Raw genomic sequence first — 18,704 nt, 5'->3', positions numbered from 1 at the left:
AACACTTTGGGCTACAACTGAAAAGAAATGAAAAATATCAACAGACTGACAGTGAAGAGGCAGAAAAAACCCAATCAGTTGCTGCTGTGTTAAATGCTGTCCAGTTTAGAATGTCTCACAGTCTCTAATCATGACAAACAAATGTCAAAAAAAGACTTGTATCATTAAGAACCTTTAGGCTCCTATATCTATCAAGGGAGATCTGAATAGAGAAGATTGGCCTACAACTATATCCAACTCCTCTTCTAAAAGTTCCTACAAGACCGTGCAATAACCAGGAACTCTTACAAAGCTTGAAGTATTATGTTCCTATACTACTGGTAAACAGGTTTGATTACCCCTAGAAGCGCTTGATTTGATCATTCAGTGTATCGGGGGGGGGGGGATGTTTAAGGTCAGGCATGCATTTTAGTGACTGAGAGGATTACTTGCATCATGAGCCTATGGAGGATTTTCACTTTGATTGCCTCATTCAAGTGGATGTAAGCCAGGATGCAGTGATCTATCAGCGTCTGTAGAGAATTTACCTTGGCGGATACAGCACATACATGGATGCTACGCTGACTTCTTTTTAATAAAGCCCTTAAGCGGCACTTGTTTGTGATTTTTCTATAAGCTGTTGCGCAGTATGCAGCGGGCTGAGAGGATTCCTCACACGCTCCAGGCAACGGTTGATACAAATCATGAATTTCAGGAGACAAGATAAAAGCCAGGAAGCAGCATCCTCATTTATGGACACACTGATTTCCCACCGCGGTTGTGGGAAGCTTTCTGTCAATGAGAAAATACACCCCCACCCACTTTCTCTTTCTCTCTCTTTTCTTCTCTCCTGTGAGATAGAGATCTCTCCAATCTGATTAAACACTTTTGGATTTAGCTCATGAGCCTATAGAAAACTAGCTTTGTCTTTCCAACACAAATCCAGCCTGCATGTGAATGAGACCTTATGTGTTAAGTCTGGCACCTGTCAGAGGGTCTGCAGAAGCAGCAGCTTGGATAAATTAAACATGTTGCGCTTCATTTGAGCGACTGGGTTTGCAATGATCCCCTCATGACTTTTTATTTCTACGTGCTGATAATGAAAACACAGCAGGCCAAAATGAAGGAAATAAAGCCAGAACAAAGAAAATTTGATTATTTCGCAATGTCTATGCAAAGTTCTACCATCTAGGGAAGAGTCAAATATAATTCCACTCTAAAGAATCAATGAATGAATTGCAGATTAAATGCACTGCCTTGACAGTTGCAGATGTTATCATGTTTTCCTCTCCCGCAGCTACGTTTTTTTTTTTTTTTTTGCCTCTTCTGATTTGTTCTCCGAGGGAAACAGCTTCATACATTTATTTGTTTGTCCATCATTTCTGTCATCCAAAATCAGACAGGAAATTAAGCTGTTTGCATTCACAAACATCAATGCATATAAAGGCAAATGCTTTAAAATGAAAAAGAGAGAGAGAGAGAGAGAGATGTAATCGTATTGTGTGCCATTTGCATTGTCTCTGTGTGACAGATGAGACGAGAATGAAACACATTTGGACGGATAATTGCTTTGGTCAATAACGGCGGGTTGCCTGTTTTACATTCCATTATGGGGGTGCGCGGTGCTGTGGGCCGTTTCATCGAGAAGAGATAAATAAAAGGACCGGGGGAGCCAGGAGAGACCCATATCCCAGGTAAATGAGCGCTTTATGAGGAAGATTAGTGCAAATCCCTCACACACAGAGCACAGACACATGTGGGTCGAGGGAGGCTTTCAGATGCGGGGCTTTGCTATACCTCCATCTCGCACATTCCCCTGGCAATCGATCAAAGCCCAAAATCACAGCTGCACACACACACACACACACACACACACACACACACACACACACACACACACACACACACACACACACACACACACACACACACACACACACACACACACAGAGGAAGGAGTAAATGTGTTAGTGTGACAGCCTGAATTGAAGGCTATTGCATTGACGAATGGCAGTCTCATCTGACATCCAGCCTCCCAATCAGACACCAGGGATTCAAATATGCATGTACGGCGGATGCATGCATGCACACAGACAAAGTCTCTCTCTCAAAGGCAAACAATTACCCACAAAGCTGTGCGTGGAGCACATATATAGAAGGGAAGTGGGGAATCTGTGGAATACTTTTCTGACTGCATAAACAAGCTCTGGATTCTATCTCCAGTCGAGTGTGAGCTGCCCATTAAACTCTATTAACCTGCAGAACTAATATCTGCAGGGAGAACCCGGTGAGACAAACACACACCTGCTCCATTTAGGGAAATGCATTTTTCATTTTCTAACAATGAACATATATAGAGCTCCTCCCTAAGCAGCAGTCAGCACTCTCTATCACATCCACACACAGGTTTGCATTAAAAAAAAAAACCCACAGTCATCAACAGAAAACACAGATGGCAAATGCTCATAACTCATACTAAAGAGTCGTGTGAAAAGGGAGGAGACCTGGAGAGAGCAATAGGAGTGGGTGCAGGTGATGGAGAGTCTAGTGGGATGATGAAGAGGGAGGAGAGAAGGAGGAGCAGAATAGTTCCACAGTCTCACTCGAGTCCTGCGTGTCTGTTGTATGCGTCAGTGGTTCCTGTGCTGCTGAAGTAGCAGTGGAATACAACAGTAAAGACAACCTGCACATAGGGAGAACACTACTCATTAATGGAGCCTCATGTCACGTCTGTGTGCCAAACACCATCTGTATTCCCTCACAAAGACACACATACACACACACAAGTGCATGCATACTTATTTTATTCCCTTCAAGGCAAACAAATCTACAAGAGCATCTAGAATTCATTTATCTTGAACTCAAAATACAATCAAAAACAACCTGAAATGTCAAACAATTCAACTCCTATCAGCAGCCTGTCCCAAGAGCCATCAGCCGAGCAGTGCAATACCAGAACAACAGAAACAAGAACCAACAGTGGAATCCACTCCACTCGAGTGCAGAAGCACACAGGGACACAGAGTGAAGTGGAGCCAAAATAAGTGTTGAACAGTGAGTAGGTGGGATACTGTTTGGTACGCACCGTTGGGGCTCTCCTCATCGATGGTCACGATGGTTGCAGGGGGGCCTGGCCGAGACAGCTTACACTCTGTAATCAAGAAAAGAACAATATACTTTGTGTGATTGTGATTCATAGCAGCTTATGGACATCAAGGCATATTGTTTAAAAAAAGTGTAGTTTTTCACTTCATCCTACACCCTTTTCAAACATGGACTAGTTATCCTCATATTGTGATGTGCCTTCTTTGTCTGTATATTTTATTTGCTATTTCTAAAATAATGGAAAAAAAAAAGATAGATGAAATGAAATCTTTTTAAAGACTATTTGATCCTTTAGGGGGGGGGGGGGGGGGAACAATCAATATTGTATACAGATAAAAAAAAAAAACTCTCTTACCAGACCTTCACTCCACTTACACTCACTAATACTAAGATTTATTTTTTAGGAAAAAACGCTTGATTTGGAACAACTAGACAGAGGCAAACATTAAATTGGTTTAAGGAAGAATGCGTGACATTTTACAAATAAATTAAGCAGAAATCAAGTGTTTCTCTCTGGGTCATCACTGTCTTCAATAAGTGAGAAGGGTAAGTCTCACCAGCTGTACTGTACAGACACGTGTTTACATCATGTTTACATAGACGGGACGGCCTTGCGTATAAAGCTGTTTTAGTCTAGACTAGTGGAAAGAAGAATATGCTTTTTTGGATGTCACATAAGTGTCTTTAGATCAAAGTCAATCCGTGCCAATTTATGTGCAATAAGAAGCTACGAGTGAGCTAACATTAACCTGCAATGGACAATTTTGACCGCTGCTTGTGCTTAATGGTGCTTAATTATGGTGCATTCTAATTGATAACTCCTTTGTGCGAACGCGAGTGGAGGAGGGTTGGAGGTGTGTCGCTGGAGGAGAGTGGAGGCTTCAGTATAGCGGAGGTGTCGCCAAACAGCAGTTTCCTTTGGTTTAATGCTGGTGCTCAAGGACATATACTGGATCAAAAAGTCGCACATTCTAAAACTAGATCAATCTAGAACAGCTCCAGCTGCAACACGCTACTAACAGAAAACACTTATTAATACCAGTGTGCTGTTGGAAGCACATTTCATGATGAAAAAGTCAAATGTATTGGTCACAAAGGTCTGTCTCTGCACAATGAGTAGTTTTACTTTCAGAAAATGTTAATTCTATGCTTATATTATAATAAAGTTACAACATTCTACTTACAAGCTAATTTGAGTGAAACATTACAAAAAGTTTGGTCCTAACATAGCCAACAGCAATGTGAGGACAAAGCACCTGGCATACAGTCACTGACTTTGGAAATATGTCATTGGTCAGAGGAAATAAAACTCAAACTGTTCAGTGGCTTCACTGTCATGTTGAGTCACCTTTTTTGTTTATACAACAGGTGGCATCAGTGACTGCTACCGCACAAACATCAACAGGAACCGACACTACGGCACTGACACCAGACAAGCAGGGTGGTCAAAGCATGTGGCAACATCATAAGCAGAGCAGTGACAAGAAGCAGCTTCACAGATGGAGGTCAAAGCAGCTGGATGGTATACGAGCACATGGGACACAGGTAATGGCAGCCTGACAGACAGCAGCAGATGGGACAGCCTGGGAGGTGGAGAGGGAGAGAAGACAGAGAGGAAGAGGAGGTGTGGAGAACGAGACAGCGAGGAAACACGCTCTGCAGCTGATGTGAGGAAAGTTCGGGATTAAATGACTTTCAGCAGGGAAGACGAAGAAAGAGAGCGGAACAGAAGCAGGAGGAATAGTGTATAGTTATGTAATTTTTTTTTTTAAAAAGGAAAAAAAGACAAAGAATTTTTGCCCTCTTACCCTCATACTGCCAGTCTGAAGGGGTCAAAAGTTAGTGGAGCCAGAAGGGAGCGGAGTAGAAGCATGGAAGAAAAGAAAGCATGAAACAGTCGGTTGAAAAACAGCTCTGATGTTAGGAAAGGAGAAAGAAGATCATTATTAAATAAAAGAACAGATATTAGAAAACATAGGGGGGAAGAGAGTCAGGATACACTTCACCAGAGAACTGGTGGATGTTAGGGAACCACACAGTTTGAACAAAGACAGCCTGCAGATCTGTTCTTGCTTCCAGTAGCTACCAGCTGAAATTATTTATCTGGAGAGTCAGTGGGATGCATTTCAAACATGAATCACCATAAGAAAAAACACTTTTTCTCACTATATTAAGAAAATGGAAAGCCTAATCAAAGAGCACAGGAACTCATGTGGAAATCATTCAGCATCTTGTCCTAGCTCTCTTTCTCTGCCTCCACCTTCTCAGATATTGAATCCCACACAGCTTGGTGTCAGGTGGTGTCTGCTTACATGTAATTAGAGATGGACTGAAAAAGAAGACACAGAGTCAGCGACACCACGTCAACAGGCAGCACTATAGAGTTACACATCCACCTTCTGCTGCCCGGCTTTAGTTGCGTTACTATGCACCTGTTGCCAGCTCCCAAACAGTGGATACTCTTCTTATCAAATATGCATGGTCCTGCATGGGCCTTACTAATGTGGTCTTAAAGAGCGTATTAATCAGAGGTAAAAACATTACAGTGTGATGTCTGCATATTTAATCATGACTGTTTCTAAAGTACAGATACACAAAATGATTAGCAAATAAATAGTAATAAAACCTGAGGCTAAAATATGGAATATTCATGGTAATCATTGATTGTAATTTCATAGCCTTGGTAACCTTTTTTCATGTCGTGTCTTTATCTGGACATTTCAAGCAGTTTATGTCGAGCCAAGATTGACATTCGAGCATCTGTGTGGAAGAATTGGCATAGCCAACCTTCCTTTTTGCTCTTTAATCCTTGAGGACTAATTATCTACGCATATTGCACCGCTAATTCCTGTAAGTTATGCTTGCTGTTCATTCTATTTTTTTTTTCTCTCTACAGCAATTAGACATCCTGTACCCATCTGCTGCAAGGAAAATAGAAAAGGATAAGGTTTTCCTCCAATAGCAACAAAACGAGCAGAGCAAGTGGGTCACACTTCACAACTGGAGACATAAACAACTTGAAAAAAAAAAACGTCAAAATAAGTATGAAAACCGGCTCAGAGAGAAACTCTTCTGTGTGAAGTGTGTGTGTGTGTGTGTGTGTGTGGGGGGGGGGGGGGGGGGGGGGGGTGCACATGTGTGCAAGTCAGAGCGTGTTGAACTAAAGTTACTTGCACTCATTTTAGATGCTTTTTTAAGGGATCACAGGCAGTCTGCTTTGTTAGTTTTGCATATGCTTGTTCAAGTGGGTGCACATGTTTTTGTGTGTGTGTGTGTGTGTGTGTGTGTGTGTGTGTGTATGGAGCTTTAAGTTGTAGTTGTGGCAGTGGGAGGAAAATATGTGAAGTATTTGCTTTGAAGACAAAAGGCAGAATCAAGCAGAGATAAAGAATGACTCCTCCATTTACACCGCTCATGGTGCGACACTGGAATCAGGGCAATAACATATGTTTCACTGAGGTAGTTAGGCACGCACACACTCGTGCACACACACACACACACACACACACACACACACACACACACACACACGTGATGAACACACTAAAGCACACTCAAAGCAACAAATTCTACTAAATCATAAAAAATTGCCAAACTTTACACCTTTAAGCAGCAGGTGATTTGTTCTAATGATCTCCACAGAAAGCTTCACACCCATTAAAAGTCTTCTAGACACAACAGTCGACTGTAATACCCCACGGCTCCTGTGATTCATTTTTTTTTTTTAAAGTGCCAAACAGTCCTATAAATTTGCTCTGCTGCAGCACTCACGATAATAACTGCAGAGTGAAACCTGCAGAACCCAACATATATGTTCAGTAAACATACATAATTGGAAAAGTACTTATGGATTAATCCATTTATCTGGAAAAACCATGACTAATCCTGCAGAGCCACCTCCACGGTCAGAGAATTAGAAATGAATTGCTGCCGCAGAAGAGGCTGGTATCAAACAGCAGGAGAGCCAAGATTTCTATGTTATAGGATACAAACAGGAAGAAATTGGAGGCTCACTTAACCCAGCCTGTAGATTTTCAACAAGTCAACCATCAGGCTTTTGTTACAGAACGCTGATCTTGAGAATAGATGTGTGTGCCCATTACTTGCTTCACTTGTTGGTAAAAATGTTTGTTGTTTTTATAAGAAGGCTGGTAAGGCTTGAGTGATTCTGTTAGCAAAAGCTTTTGTATTTATAAAAGTAAATATAATCACACAGAAAACCAGGGCTGGAATATCATGTAGCATTGGATGAAATAATTATTTCACTATTTGCAAACTTAATTCATAGGTCTTTAATTTTAGGAGTAAGTGAAGGGAGTGTCATGTCAACATGGGAGCATATCCAAGTGAGGAGTTTTTATACAGTAACTGTGAAATAACTAACAGGAGCTGCCACAATGTACCAACTATAAACTTGTCAGTTGGGTGCATTGTAGATGTTTGCCAAAATGTTTCAATCTTGTATATGAAACGCACCAAACACCTTAGGTAATTGTATCTAACCTTCTCATTATTGTCTCATACTGCAGTTCCAGAGACTTTTTGCCTGTTTCTGGACTTATCGGAAAGTTAGGTGGGGATGGTTTAGTTCCAAATGACCGCCATTGTAGGGCTTCAAAACGCTTCTTCTGAAACCTACGGATGATGTCACTGGGACTATGTCCATGTTTTATACTGTCATGGCATACACACATTTGAAGCCCCTTCTTGTCTTTATTTTTGCTTGGTGTGTCATTATTTCAGTTTAAGTACAAACATATATTTGAGTTTCTCAATCTCACTGATAGGTAATAATGTTTGTAGATTTAGAACCTAAATAATAAACTAGACATGTTATCTTAGGTTTATGGCTCTTTCATTGTCACATATTCAGTATATGCATGCTTGAGTGAGCCTTTCTATACTCGGGTAATAGCAATAATGAAAGGGTTAGATAAGATTACACACAAACAGGAAGGAGATAAAAGTAAAGCCTAACAATTTAGTCCAGTTAGTAAATCTTAATAAATAACTCATTGTTTGAAGTTCACACTTTAAACTTTGTATTACCGTGGGAGGATGACTTCAAAGCCAATAATTTGATTAAACTTATTCTTATCTCACACCGCAGGAGCATTGCAGACTAACTTTGGTTTGTTGGCATGTTGCGATGAGCTGGCGTCAGACCGAGAGGAGAGGGATTTCAAAAGCGGGGAGTCATAACAAACGGGAGAAGAGGAATTCAATCACAAAGGAGGTAATCAGGGCACTGTACACCTCACAGACCTAATCCACAGACTATCAAAATCTTCTAATTTGTACATTTAGGTAATTTGCTCTCACTCAGAGGTCTTCTCACTAATCAACCCAACAATGTGATCATAAAGCTGTAAAACTTCAATTACAAAGTGATTACTGCTCTCACATAGAGGAATCAAGTGGAAAAGAATCAATGCGAGAAAGCTTCAATCAAATTGTAAGACATTCTTTCCAGCAGAATTATGACCATTTTTTCTAAAGGATACAAATTAGGGCATAACTTCATGGAATGAGGCACACAAGACATGCTTGCATAGCAAGGGAACTTTAAAATCATACACTACCTTAGATAAACAGCGTATGTTCTGCACTTCAAATCATGGGCGTGTCCAGGCTTTTCAGACTGGGGGGGCCCACCCTTATAGACACGCCCCTGCTTCAAATAGTCATGATGGCTAAATTCATCTTTCACAGTGGACTGAATTACTTCTGAGTCGACTGCAGAGTGTGTATCCATTTAAATGACAGAAATGCACGACCAGTGTTTATGAGGGATTTTTCTTCCATAAACAGTCCTTTCATCATTTTCTTTTCAAATCGCACCGTCTGAGATGCAGAAAAGCTCCTTAGCAATTCAAAGTCTTTAGAAGGCAGCTCATCGACCGCTACATTACCAGAGCAACAAGGCAGAGGCCAGATGAATTCTGCTCACTGACATTTAGTTTCAAAAGGCATTTTTACCTGACACTTGATTCAATAGCCGACGCTTTCCCATGGCTTCATCTGCAGCACCACCTTTTTAGCGACCGATAAATCAAACCGCTGCCCCCTTTGGACTTCAAAATAAAAAGGCTTTAAAGGACAACGCTCCCTAACAAGCACCGCGGCCCAGGAGGCTGCACTGTCTCAATTAATCCCGCACACCTTTACAACAATCTCACAAAAGGATGTGAGGGATCTAATTTGGATAGCTAAGAAATGCAATAATAAAAAAAAAAAAACTGCAGGGAGACACCTTTGCCCTCTCTCGATGTGGGCACCAACTCACAAAATGTCAAAAATGAGGGCAGAAGCTACAGAGAGGAAAGTCGGAAACTACGTTTTCGGTCATCTCCATCTCTCTCTGACTGCGTCTCCCCTCTAACCCACTTTTTCAGCCTGTGTAGGCAGATTGCGGTCCACCAAAAAGTCTGTTTCTGCACAAGGTTTCTGCCTGGTAAAGGGAAGTTTTTTTTTCTTAAAACTGATGTCAGATGTCTCCAAGTGCTTGCTGATTGATGGATCAATGTTGTGTCTCTGTAAATAAATATGAAACAGAGTATGATTTGGACCTGATCTTTTTTTCCAAGTGTCTTGGGATAACTTTCAGTATGATTTGGCACTATGTAAAAAACCAAACACTGATTGATGGATGTGTTGGTTCCAAGGATATGTCAGGCCAAAGGAAAGTACCAGAGTGCAGTGCAATGGAAAATGTGCAATGGACAGCATCTGCCCCGGCCAAGTAAACCAATAATTTGTAATTTAAAAATAATCTAAGAACGTCTATGAACAGCTCTCTACCTTAGGTGCCTGCGGACAACTGCCTAGACCAGCAGCTACTTGAAAAACTTCAAAGGTTTGAGGTCAGAGTTGTGACTTATTCTCAGGGTGGCATTGGCCCAGGAAAAAGTGGAGACAGGAAAACAGAGTCACTGTGTTTTGTTTTTTTCAATATCCCACTTGGATTGATTTAGTTTTTTTCTTATGTAGCTTTGTCCAGAGGTGCAGAGAGGCATTCTGGAACGGGTCCAGCAGGGCCTTGCAGATGACGGGGACAAAGACAAAGGGCAGATGTCCAGTCAGTGCCACACACTTTGGCAGGTAATAGCTGCTCATGGGCAGACAGCATGCAGGGCAGAGCAGATGAGCTGACTGTGTTGTAGTAAAGGGGACGGGGATGGTTGTCCACAGGGGTCGTCTGTCAAATCATACAGGTAGTTGAGCGCCTTCTTTTGAGTGTATGCAACAGTCTTAATGCCTTAAGCAGGTGATCTTTGTTTTTTTTCTCTGGAAATGTCTTTTTTAGTGATTCTTGATAGCCAAACATTGTATGCATATTTATTGCATGTTCATGTATTTAATTGGATCCTAATGTACAGGTATGGCTCTTATTTCGCCAAACCTTTCACTGTTACTTTCCAAATAAATTACACTATAGACACTTTGCTATTGAAAGTTGTATTTCTTATTTCAATGCTGAAGATCCTTGGCATTGCATGAAGACATAAAAAAAGCAACCAAAGCCAGCACAGCCTGGAATTTTGAGTTGATAAAATTAGGTTTTGTTGGCAGAAAAGTCTTAATGGACTTTATTTGCCGTTTCAAGTAACCATGTAAACAGTTTATGTCTCTATAAACAGCATCATCAACCACAATAAAGTGCTTTGTGTTCTACAATGTTTCAGTGGCTTCTATAATAACAAAGAAACAACATTGTGAATACAATCCTTAAACTCAGTTTTGAGCGGCTAGCCAGTTGTCATCTATAATAAATAAATGATAGCTCAAAATGTCCACCTCTTTGCAAGAAGGGAACTTTCTGTGAAGGGAAAATCTGACCTTCAAGGAAAAAAAAGGAGAAATTATTAATAATGTGTCTTTGCTGATATACTCTACTGTACATGGTAAATGGAGCGCACTTTCCTTTCTTACAGGCACACTTTGAGCATCAACGACTCAAAGAACAAAACCTGTGTCTTGTGGAGAGCATTTTACCATCAACTCTACCTTATGCACACTACTGCATACAGATGTGTCACTTCCATATTCACACAAAGATCAAAACATCTTTAACAGTTACAGACAATAGTTGTGTTTTAGAGAGGAACAGAGAAGGCTACAGATAAAGAAAAGAAAGAGAAGAAAGGCTTGAATGAGCAGTTTCAGACGCAAAGGCTTGTGATGCTTTTGTTGCAGCTATTGATGCAGCAACTTAAATATTTATTTATTTGTATCTTATGGTTCATTCAAGCAATAGCTCACAGGACTGCGGACTTGTTCCTATGTCTTAATCGCAGCCCTGCTGATATTCAGAACACGTCTCGCCCTTCAGTTACATATTGCATTTACACAACAGTTCCACGACCCGCAAATAGTACAAGAAGAAGCAATAATGGCTCTATTATTTAATTATACATTTAGGAACTTTCTTAACATTTTGCAACAGACCATCGTTTGAGTGTTAAATCAATGTATTTGTGTCTTTCAATTATGCACTGAAGACTGAAATAACAGACTGTTGTAAGTCTCTTTGGTTGTCTCTGTGATCGATCAATCCCTAAAATCGAAGCTTGATCCAAAGACATCTTGACTAAGTCGAAGACCTTGTAGACGTTTCACCTCTCCTCCAAAAGGCTTCTTCAGTTCAGCCATTCAGAGGAGAGGTTAACTGCATCAAGATCTTCAAATGAGTCCAGTTGCCTTTGGATCAAGCTTTGATTTACCATGACCTGGATGACTGAGAACCTACACAGAGGTTAACCCCTAAAGGCTAAACAGCATTCAGAACACTTGAGGCGATATGATGTATGTATTTAAAAGTCACGGCACTATTCAGGCCAACGTATAGGAAACAATGACCTTAAAGAGTCGATACACTGACAAATCAGATGCATACTGTATTGTCTCTTTGACAAAGTGATTATAAACCTGATTTGATACAAATCTTCTTATTTGTATTGTCCTATTATGTTGTCTATTGAAATCTTATCATGTGGTGGATTATTATTTGTATATGTAAACACATAATGGGAATACAGCCTGGCTTAACACACACAGTCATTAAACATTTTAAGGAGAAGCTCAGTTCCACAAGAGCTCATTTTTTAAATATTTTTAAAATATGGTTACAACACATTGGTAAATGTTTTGCTTCTGAAAGTGTAAGTTCATCTGTTCTTCTTCATGTATAGTTAAATTAACCTGTGAACAGCTGTGTGAATTTCCAGATGTGAAAATCAAGTTAATGTACGTTTTTTTTTATTTATATTGAGCGGTGTCGCTGCTTTGTTTTCATGCCATTTCATTTTTCAAAACAGCACACACAAACCGACACATCATTTGCCAGCTAACTGTTTGATTTGATTAGAATTTTAATCTGATTATGTAATAAAAGACAAAAAAAAATAAAAAATAAAAAAAAATAAATAAATAATTACAAATAGAGCCCGACTTTTATTGGCCAGCCGATAATATATGCCAATATTGGCATATGGAGTGACTATCGTATCGGCTAATTTGATCGCAGATATGCGCCGATATGACTGGATTTAATCACAAATCAAAAATAATTTTGCTTTGTGGATTACAACAAGCATTATCGCTCATTATCACAGTGTCAAGCTGTGATAGACGTTCATGTGCAGTTACTTTCAAGTTGAGTGAAAATCTTTTCATTATTATATATCTTTTCCATAAGGGTTTGAGAACTGCATTTGAGGGATCAAAACCATAAATGTCTATATCTTTCAATTTCTACAGATCAAAGATAGATCTATAAATGATATATCGTATCAGATTTTTTTCTCTTTCTAATATCGATATCAGTATCGGCACCCCAAAATTCTCATATCGACCGGGCCCTAATTACAAACAGTGGAAAGTGTAATGCAGAAAAGGAGTGGGAAGAGGTCAAAAAATATTAAATCCCACCCCCTACCATCAGCAGCTTCATTGGCTCACAGTTACAAACCGTATTGACTTAGAAATTCTGCTCCTCACCTTTAAGGCCATCCATAACCTCGCTCCTCTGTACCTCTGAACTCCTGCACATCAACACACCCACCCGCACTCTCAGGTTTTCTTCTTTATCTTCTTCTTTCTTCTCCCTGCACCCGCACGTCCAACACCTCTGGAACTCCCTCCAACCAGACATCCGTAATATTGACTCTCACTCCATTTTTAAATCTCCTCTCAAACACATCTTTTTAGACTGGCAAATTCAGTCTAACTATTATCCATCCTGTCTCACGAGCCCTCTTCACAGTGATTTAATATTGTAACTTTGTTTTTTGTGTTCATTTGATCAATTTATTGTTACTGTGATGCTCATTTTTATCTCTGCTTTGTAAAGTGACCTCAAGAGCCTTTAAATAAAATGTATTATTATTTATGATTTATCTCCTATTTATGATATAATTATAAATTAAGATTATGATATATAACTGTCCAAGAATTCAAACCCAGCTCATGGTGACACAACACTCTAGTAATCTGAGTCAGCTCTCTTTTGTAAACAATCAAAAAATGTTGTTAACATTCGCCATCCCCTCGCTGTAACAGCTAAATCAATGTTGAGTCAGACAGAGCTCTCTGCTTCCTCTTGCAGCATATATGTGTTTGGCACACGGAATGCAATCACTGCTGCTGTCTCTATCTCTTTCCATTTCTCTCTCTTCGAACCGCTCATCATTAGAAGTGCTGTTGTCTCTGCGGGGCTTCTCGCTGTAATTTTACGTGCCTGCTTGTTTTTTAAGGGTCACACAAGCATAGTAGAAAATGACGAAATAGAAAAGAAAATGTGAGACAGGCAATGAAAAAAAAAACAGTGGGGAGAAGAAAGAGAGAAAGAATTCCTGCAGCATCCAAATCATTAGTGGCTGATAATGGAAGAGAGAAGGGGATTATGTTACTGACTTTTAATCCCCAGCTGAAGCCTTCCCCCTCCTACTGTTGCTCAGACGTCTCCCATGTTGCTGCCTATCTTTGTCTCTCTGTGAGGTTAACCACACAGGCAGGAGGGCAAAGGTTGCAATCACACTGGCGATGAGCAGTTCACCACACACACGCTCACATACTGAGCTCCAGTGTAAGCCTGTTTGTACAGACCCCTGACCGAAAGGTTCCCCGGTCTTATTGAGAGTGCTCCCCCTCTTTTCTTTTGCTGCCTGGGGCCTGATTAAAGCCAACTGGCAGGCAGATTAAACCTCCCCACCCCCCCACCCCCCCACCCCAACGGTCTCTCCGCTGCTCCCTCCACAGGCTTCTCCAGCCAGACAAAGTCTGCACATCTGGGCCTCTAATCAGACGATCACAAAAATAGACAAACAATTGTGGGTCAGGACGGGTGTGCAGATGGGAAAAGTGGGAAAGAGAGAGGGATAGAAATAGTGAGTGAGGGAGTTAGGCTGATGTCACATGGCAGAGGCATCCACCAGGCGACTAATCCTTACCTCACCCCACACACACACACACACACACACACACAACTAAGCATGCAGTTGCTGGACATCTGGATCCAGAGATGGAGGGATTTAGAGGTATGGACTGCGTGCATCTGTCTGCTCTGCTTCGGATTGAAGTTTGTCCTTTGATTGTCATTTGTCAAACTGCTAGGCGTACTAGTATCATGTCACGCAAGGATCAATGGACATATAGGACGGACGCTGAGCCGTTTACATGCATGTACTGTCAACAATGTAACTCTGAAGAGCAAGAACCAATGTGATGTACTGTAAGGAGTATGACATGAGCAGAAGAGGGGATTAATAATAAAGAATGAAAGCAGAAGAGGTGTTAGGGAAAGGAATTAAGGGACAGAAAACTGAGGGAATGTGGGAGTAGAAATGGAAGACACAGGGAGTTGGACACTAATTGTGTTCTTGGACGATGTAGAGAATTTTTGCTTAGTTGTTATTTTTATGTTTGTTTATTGGTGAATTCATCATTGCAGGCCACAGTCATGAAAAGGTTTTTGGCGTAAATAAAAAAAGAGAGCCCTGAATGAACACATTCATCCAAGAAGGTACAATGACGTTGACTAATTTGACATGTTTTCTTTGAAGTTATATCAGGCAATCGATTTGAAGAAATCCTGTCATTGTCAAGGTCAGCCCCCTTTTTCTCACAGTGAGCCAGTTCGTATAAATCACTAGCCTGAGATTCATATTTCCCTCGGTTAATTCAATAAAGATTACAAAGACACTTTGATGTCACTTGTAAATTTGCGACATGAATTGCTACACAACTGAAAATTTCTTGTTTTTCTTGTTTTAGAGACACACAACAAACAAGTTTGCAGAGAGCCAAAAGCCAAGGACACCTCGAGGTGGGCCGAGCTGGGAGATTTATGGGTGAGAAGATGAGGGATGTGATGTTTAGGGAGGTGAAAATCCTCTGATCAAACCAAGTTCATCCCCAGAAGGACACTGAATAGTGAACGGCATCGGCATTCACCCTCATCCTTCAAACCAAAGCTTCTCTGACACTCTTTCTCAGCTTCTTACTCGGCATTGCAACTATGACACTGGGGTGCTTTCTTATTACAGGGTCGCGGGACATGCCAAGACAGGTTTTGATCACATCAGAGCAGAAACCAAGGTATCGATCAATGATAATCCAAGGCGAAGATTGTGTATTATTTGAAAATCACTGTGCTGTGTCGAGGGGCAGGGTTGATTTCAAGGCTTAAACTTTCCAGTATTTTTCCCATTAAGGGAACTTTAAGAGTATCTAACTGCTGTGTCATGCAGATATCCAATTGGAAGGGGATAGAACCAGTTACAAGATAGAAGGCGGCACATAACATTGGGTTGAATTTGATTGGATCGATAGCTTCGACATTTTTTTTTAATAGTTTGAAAAATGAGTCAACGTCCCTGAGTGCAGGATGAGTCATCATCAGAAATTTTAAAAGTTTTAAAGGAAGACAAAATACATATATTTTGATTTTGAAGATACTCAGATAAAGCTCCATTGAAATATATCTGGCAGATAAGAAACATTTAACACAGGGACGCTGAATTAAACCCGGAAATAGAATTTTTTATTTCAAGGGGACTCAAAAGAAATTACCCACAACCACATTTTCCATTGAGTAGTTCTCTTTAGTTGGTGGTCAGTGGTCTCCTCACTCCTCGGATGAAAACTTAGATGAACGCTATAAGGGCAGTAAAGAGAGACATCATCCAAAACCCCAAGGCAGTCATTCACCTTCAAAGGCTCAGTCAGTCATCAAGGGAGGAATTTACTTATCTACCAAAATGATGCTGTGCAAACCCATGAAGCAAACCTTTTAAAAACCAAATCTCAATTCAAGCTACAGTAAGCGGAGATTATTCTCTTTAAAACAAAATTGGTATCCAACAGCTTGAGAATCAGGATGGAGATGAATAGGAAAGGAAGGAAACGGATCTCAAAATTGACCTGAAATATTTCCACATGGGGGGGGGGGGAAGCATGCCTCTCTGCATGTGCAGCTTCCACTCAGCGCTATCTTTAAAGACCTGCCAATCTCCTGCAGCTGAAAATTCACTTTTAACTGGCATCTGCTACAAAGTCAGTGAATTGAGACCATAAAATGTCGAGATTTCCTCTGTAATGCGGGAACCTACGCATGGAACTACAAGGAGAATCCTCTTAATATTATCTGTGAACTGGGTGGTAAGAAAGCTGGAATTACACCCTCTTTTTAAATAATGTCTTTCTTAAAACCATGCACATTCAAAGGAAGGACATTAAGAATACTGAGAGCAATGTCATTTGCACTGAAGTGTGATGCATAATGTGTAGAGCTCATCTGAGAGAGTGGCCTCCACGGTCCTACTACAGTAAGTGAAAGAAATCAAACTGTTCTGCAACTCTGTTCAAAGTTCTACAACTACGCACTGACTTTACATTTTCAATAATTTATGTTACTTAAGACATTTTAATTGGGAAAACATAATTAAACCTTCCAAAAACATATCAATATTGCATAATTTGCTATAACAGATTGATCTTCTGCTATCCACTTAGCTACGGCATAGTGAGAAACAGGCGTACATACACAGTTAATAGTTACTCGAATGGCTTATTTTTTAAATAGTATTCAAACCATCTTGTAAATATGCTTTGGAAGAGTTACAAAATTAAAAAAACAGATTTTACCAAGTGATTTTCAGTCGCTGGCAGAAGTTATTTGCTTGAAATTGATTTAAGAAAAGTTTATTATTTCAGTATAGAGCAGTCCAATGCTACTTTTGCTGTGTCGCTGAAGTGAACTGAAGTTTAATGTAGAGTAATAGTAGCTTAGTTAATTTTGCATGTAGCTAGCCCAACACTGGTTCAATATTTTTAGATGGATCCACACGTCAGTTTAGCACATTATTCAGAAACAGAAACCATAGTGACAGAGTTGTACTCGATGTTTTTCATGATGCTGGTGTTCTGACACATTGCTCATCCACATGACAAGTTTAATCTTGGCAGTGCAGGCACATTGATCTTAAGAAGGGGGAAGCCTGAGGGTATTAGCTTCAGTGCTAGCAGCTCTTACCTTCTGTGTCCTGGCCCCAGCTGTGGGTTAGCAAAGAGAGGATTGCCATTCCTGTCCCCAGCCATCTGACGAGCCACCACCCCCGTTGCATCTTCTGTCAAGCCTTATTGCCTGCCCACCTGGACAAAACCACAAAAAACAGGAGATGATTTTTCATTCAGCGACCCCACCAGCCCCTTGCTTGGACAGATGTTACCAAATACCAACAAAAATGAACATCTACCCATAACAACATCAGGATATCAAGGGGTCAGTATTTCTGAAGAACACATTCATTTTGCAATCCAATTTTGGTTGTAGTAAACAACAAATCCCATCAGATCATCTGGATCACTCAGAATGTATTTAGCTACTTCTGGATTAGACCAAAATCAATTCAATTTCCAACATGGAGCAATACTTTAATTTACCACACAAGGACATATAAATGGATTTATGGTTTAATTAACAGTGACTCTTGAGCTGGGCAGCATATCAAAAACTCATGGTTACTTATGTGTAAGATTCTAATATGCCTGAAAGTACACATAAAGTGATGCCTTTCATGAGTTTGAATTAGAGGGTTGAGAGCAAACTAGCCTCATATTCTTTTCACTGGCTCACAATGAATACATCTTTGGTGTGCCACCAATAAAACCACAACTGCAACATTTAGCACCTGTTTCCTAATCAGTCAGATCTTGTCACTTACTACATTCGTGCATCTGCATAATAAGTACGTGCTCTGACATTAGATATCTAACAAACTTGTAAATCAGCTCACTCAAACAACTCAAGCACTGGGAGAGCACACATGAGAGCACAACATTTGATTTTAGTGGGAAAAATGACTGAACATGTCTCAATTTACTCAAGATAATGGATTATGCTGTCATCCAGAAGCTGCTCTGAAAGTTTCTCTTTACAGAGAAGCTTTTACTTTTTCCAGCCTTAATTACTTTTGAAAGAAACATGGGATAAACTTAAACCACAATCAAATAGAACTGAAGTCATCATCCACTCTTGTTGACAATCCAAACCTTAACCGCACATTTAAATACTCAATACCTTCTTAAATACAGAAGCTTTGTCACTCTTTGGCGACCCA

At 40.3% G+C, this 18,704-nt stretch overlaps 2 protein-coding genes across 2 annotated transcripts in view; one reads left to right on the top strand and one right to left on the bottom strand.

Annotated features, from left to right (window-relative positions):
- Nucleotides 1-18,704, top strand: part of gtpbp2a (GTP binding protein 2a) — a 432,981-nt gene that overhangs the window by 211,412 nt on the left and 202,865 nt on the right. The gene's annotated exons all lie outside the window — the stretch shown is intronic.
- The window catches only part of LOC132975398 (protocadherin-15-like), a 204,971-nt gene that overhangs the window by 149,158 nt on the left and 37,109 nt on the right, over nt 1-18,704 (bottom strand). Inside the window, exons 2-4 of the mRNA XM_061039911.1 lie at nt 17,618-17,736; nt 4,893-4,907; nt 3,065-3,130 (exon numbers count right to left, since the gene is read on the bottom strand). Coding sequence (XP_060895894.1) covers nt 3,065-3,130; nt 4,893-4,907; nt 17,618-17,708 — 172 coding nt within the window. The 5' untranslated portion in view covers nt 17,709-17,736. The remainder of the gene's footprint in view (nt 1-3,064; nt 3,131-4,892; nt 4,908-17,617; nt 17,737-18,704) is intronic.

The sequence above is a fragment of the Labrus mixtus genome, chromosome 6, assembly GCF_963584025.1.
Source record: "Labrus mixtus chromosome 6, fLabMix1.1, whole genome shotgun sequence".
Taxonomy (NCBI): Eukaryota; Metazoa; Chordata; class Actinopteri; order Labriformes; family Labridae; genus Labrus; species Labrus mixtus.
This window is presented reverse-complemented; position numbering and strand designations above follow the sequence as displayed.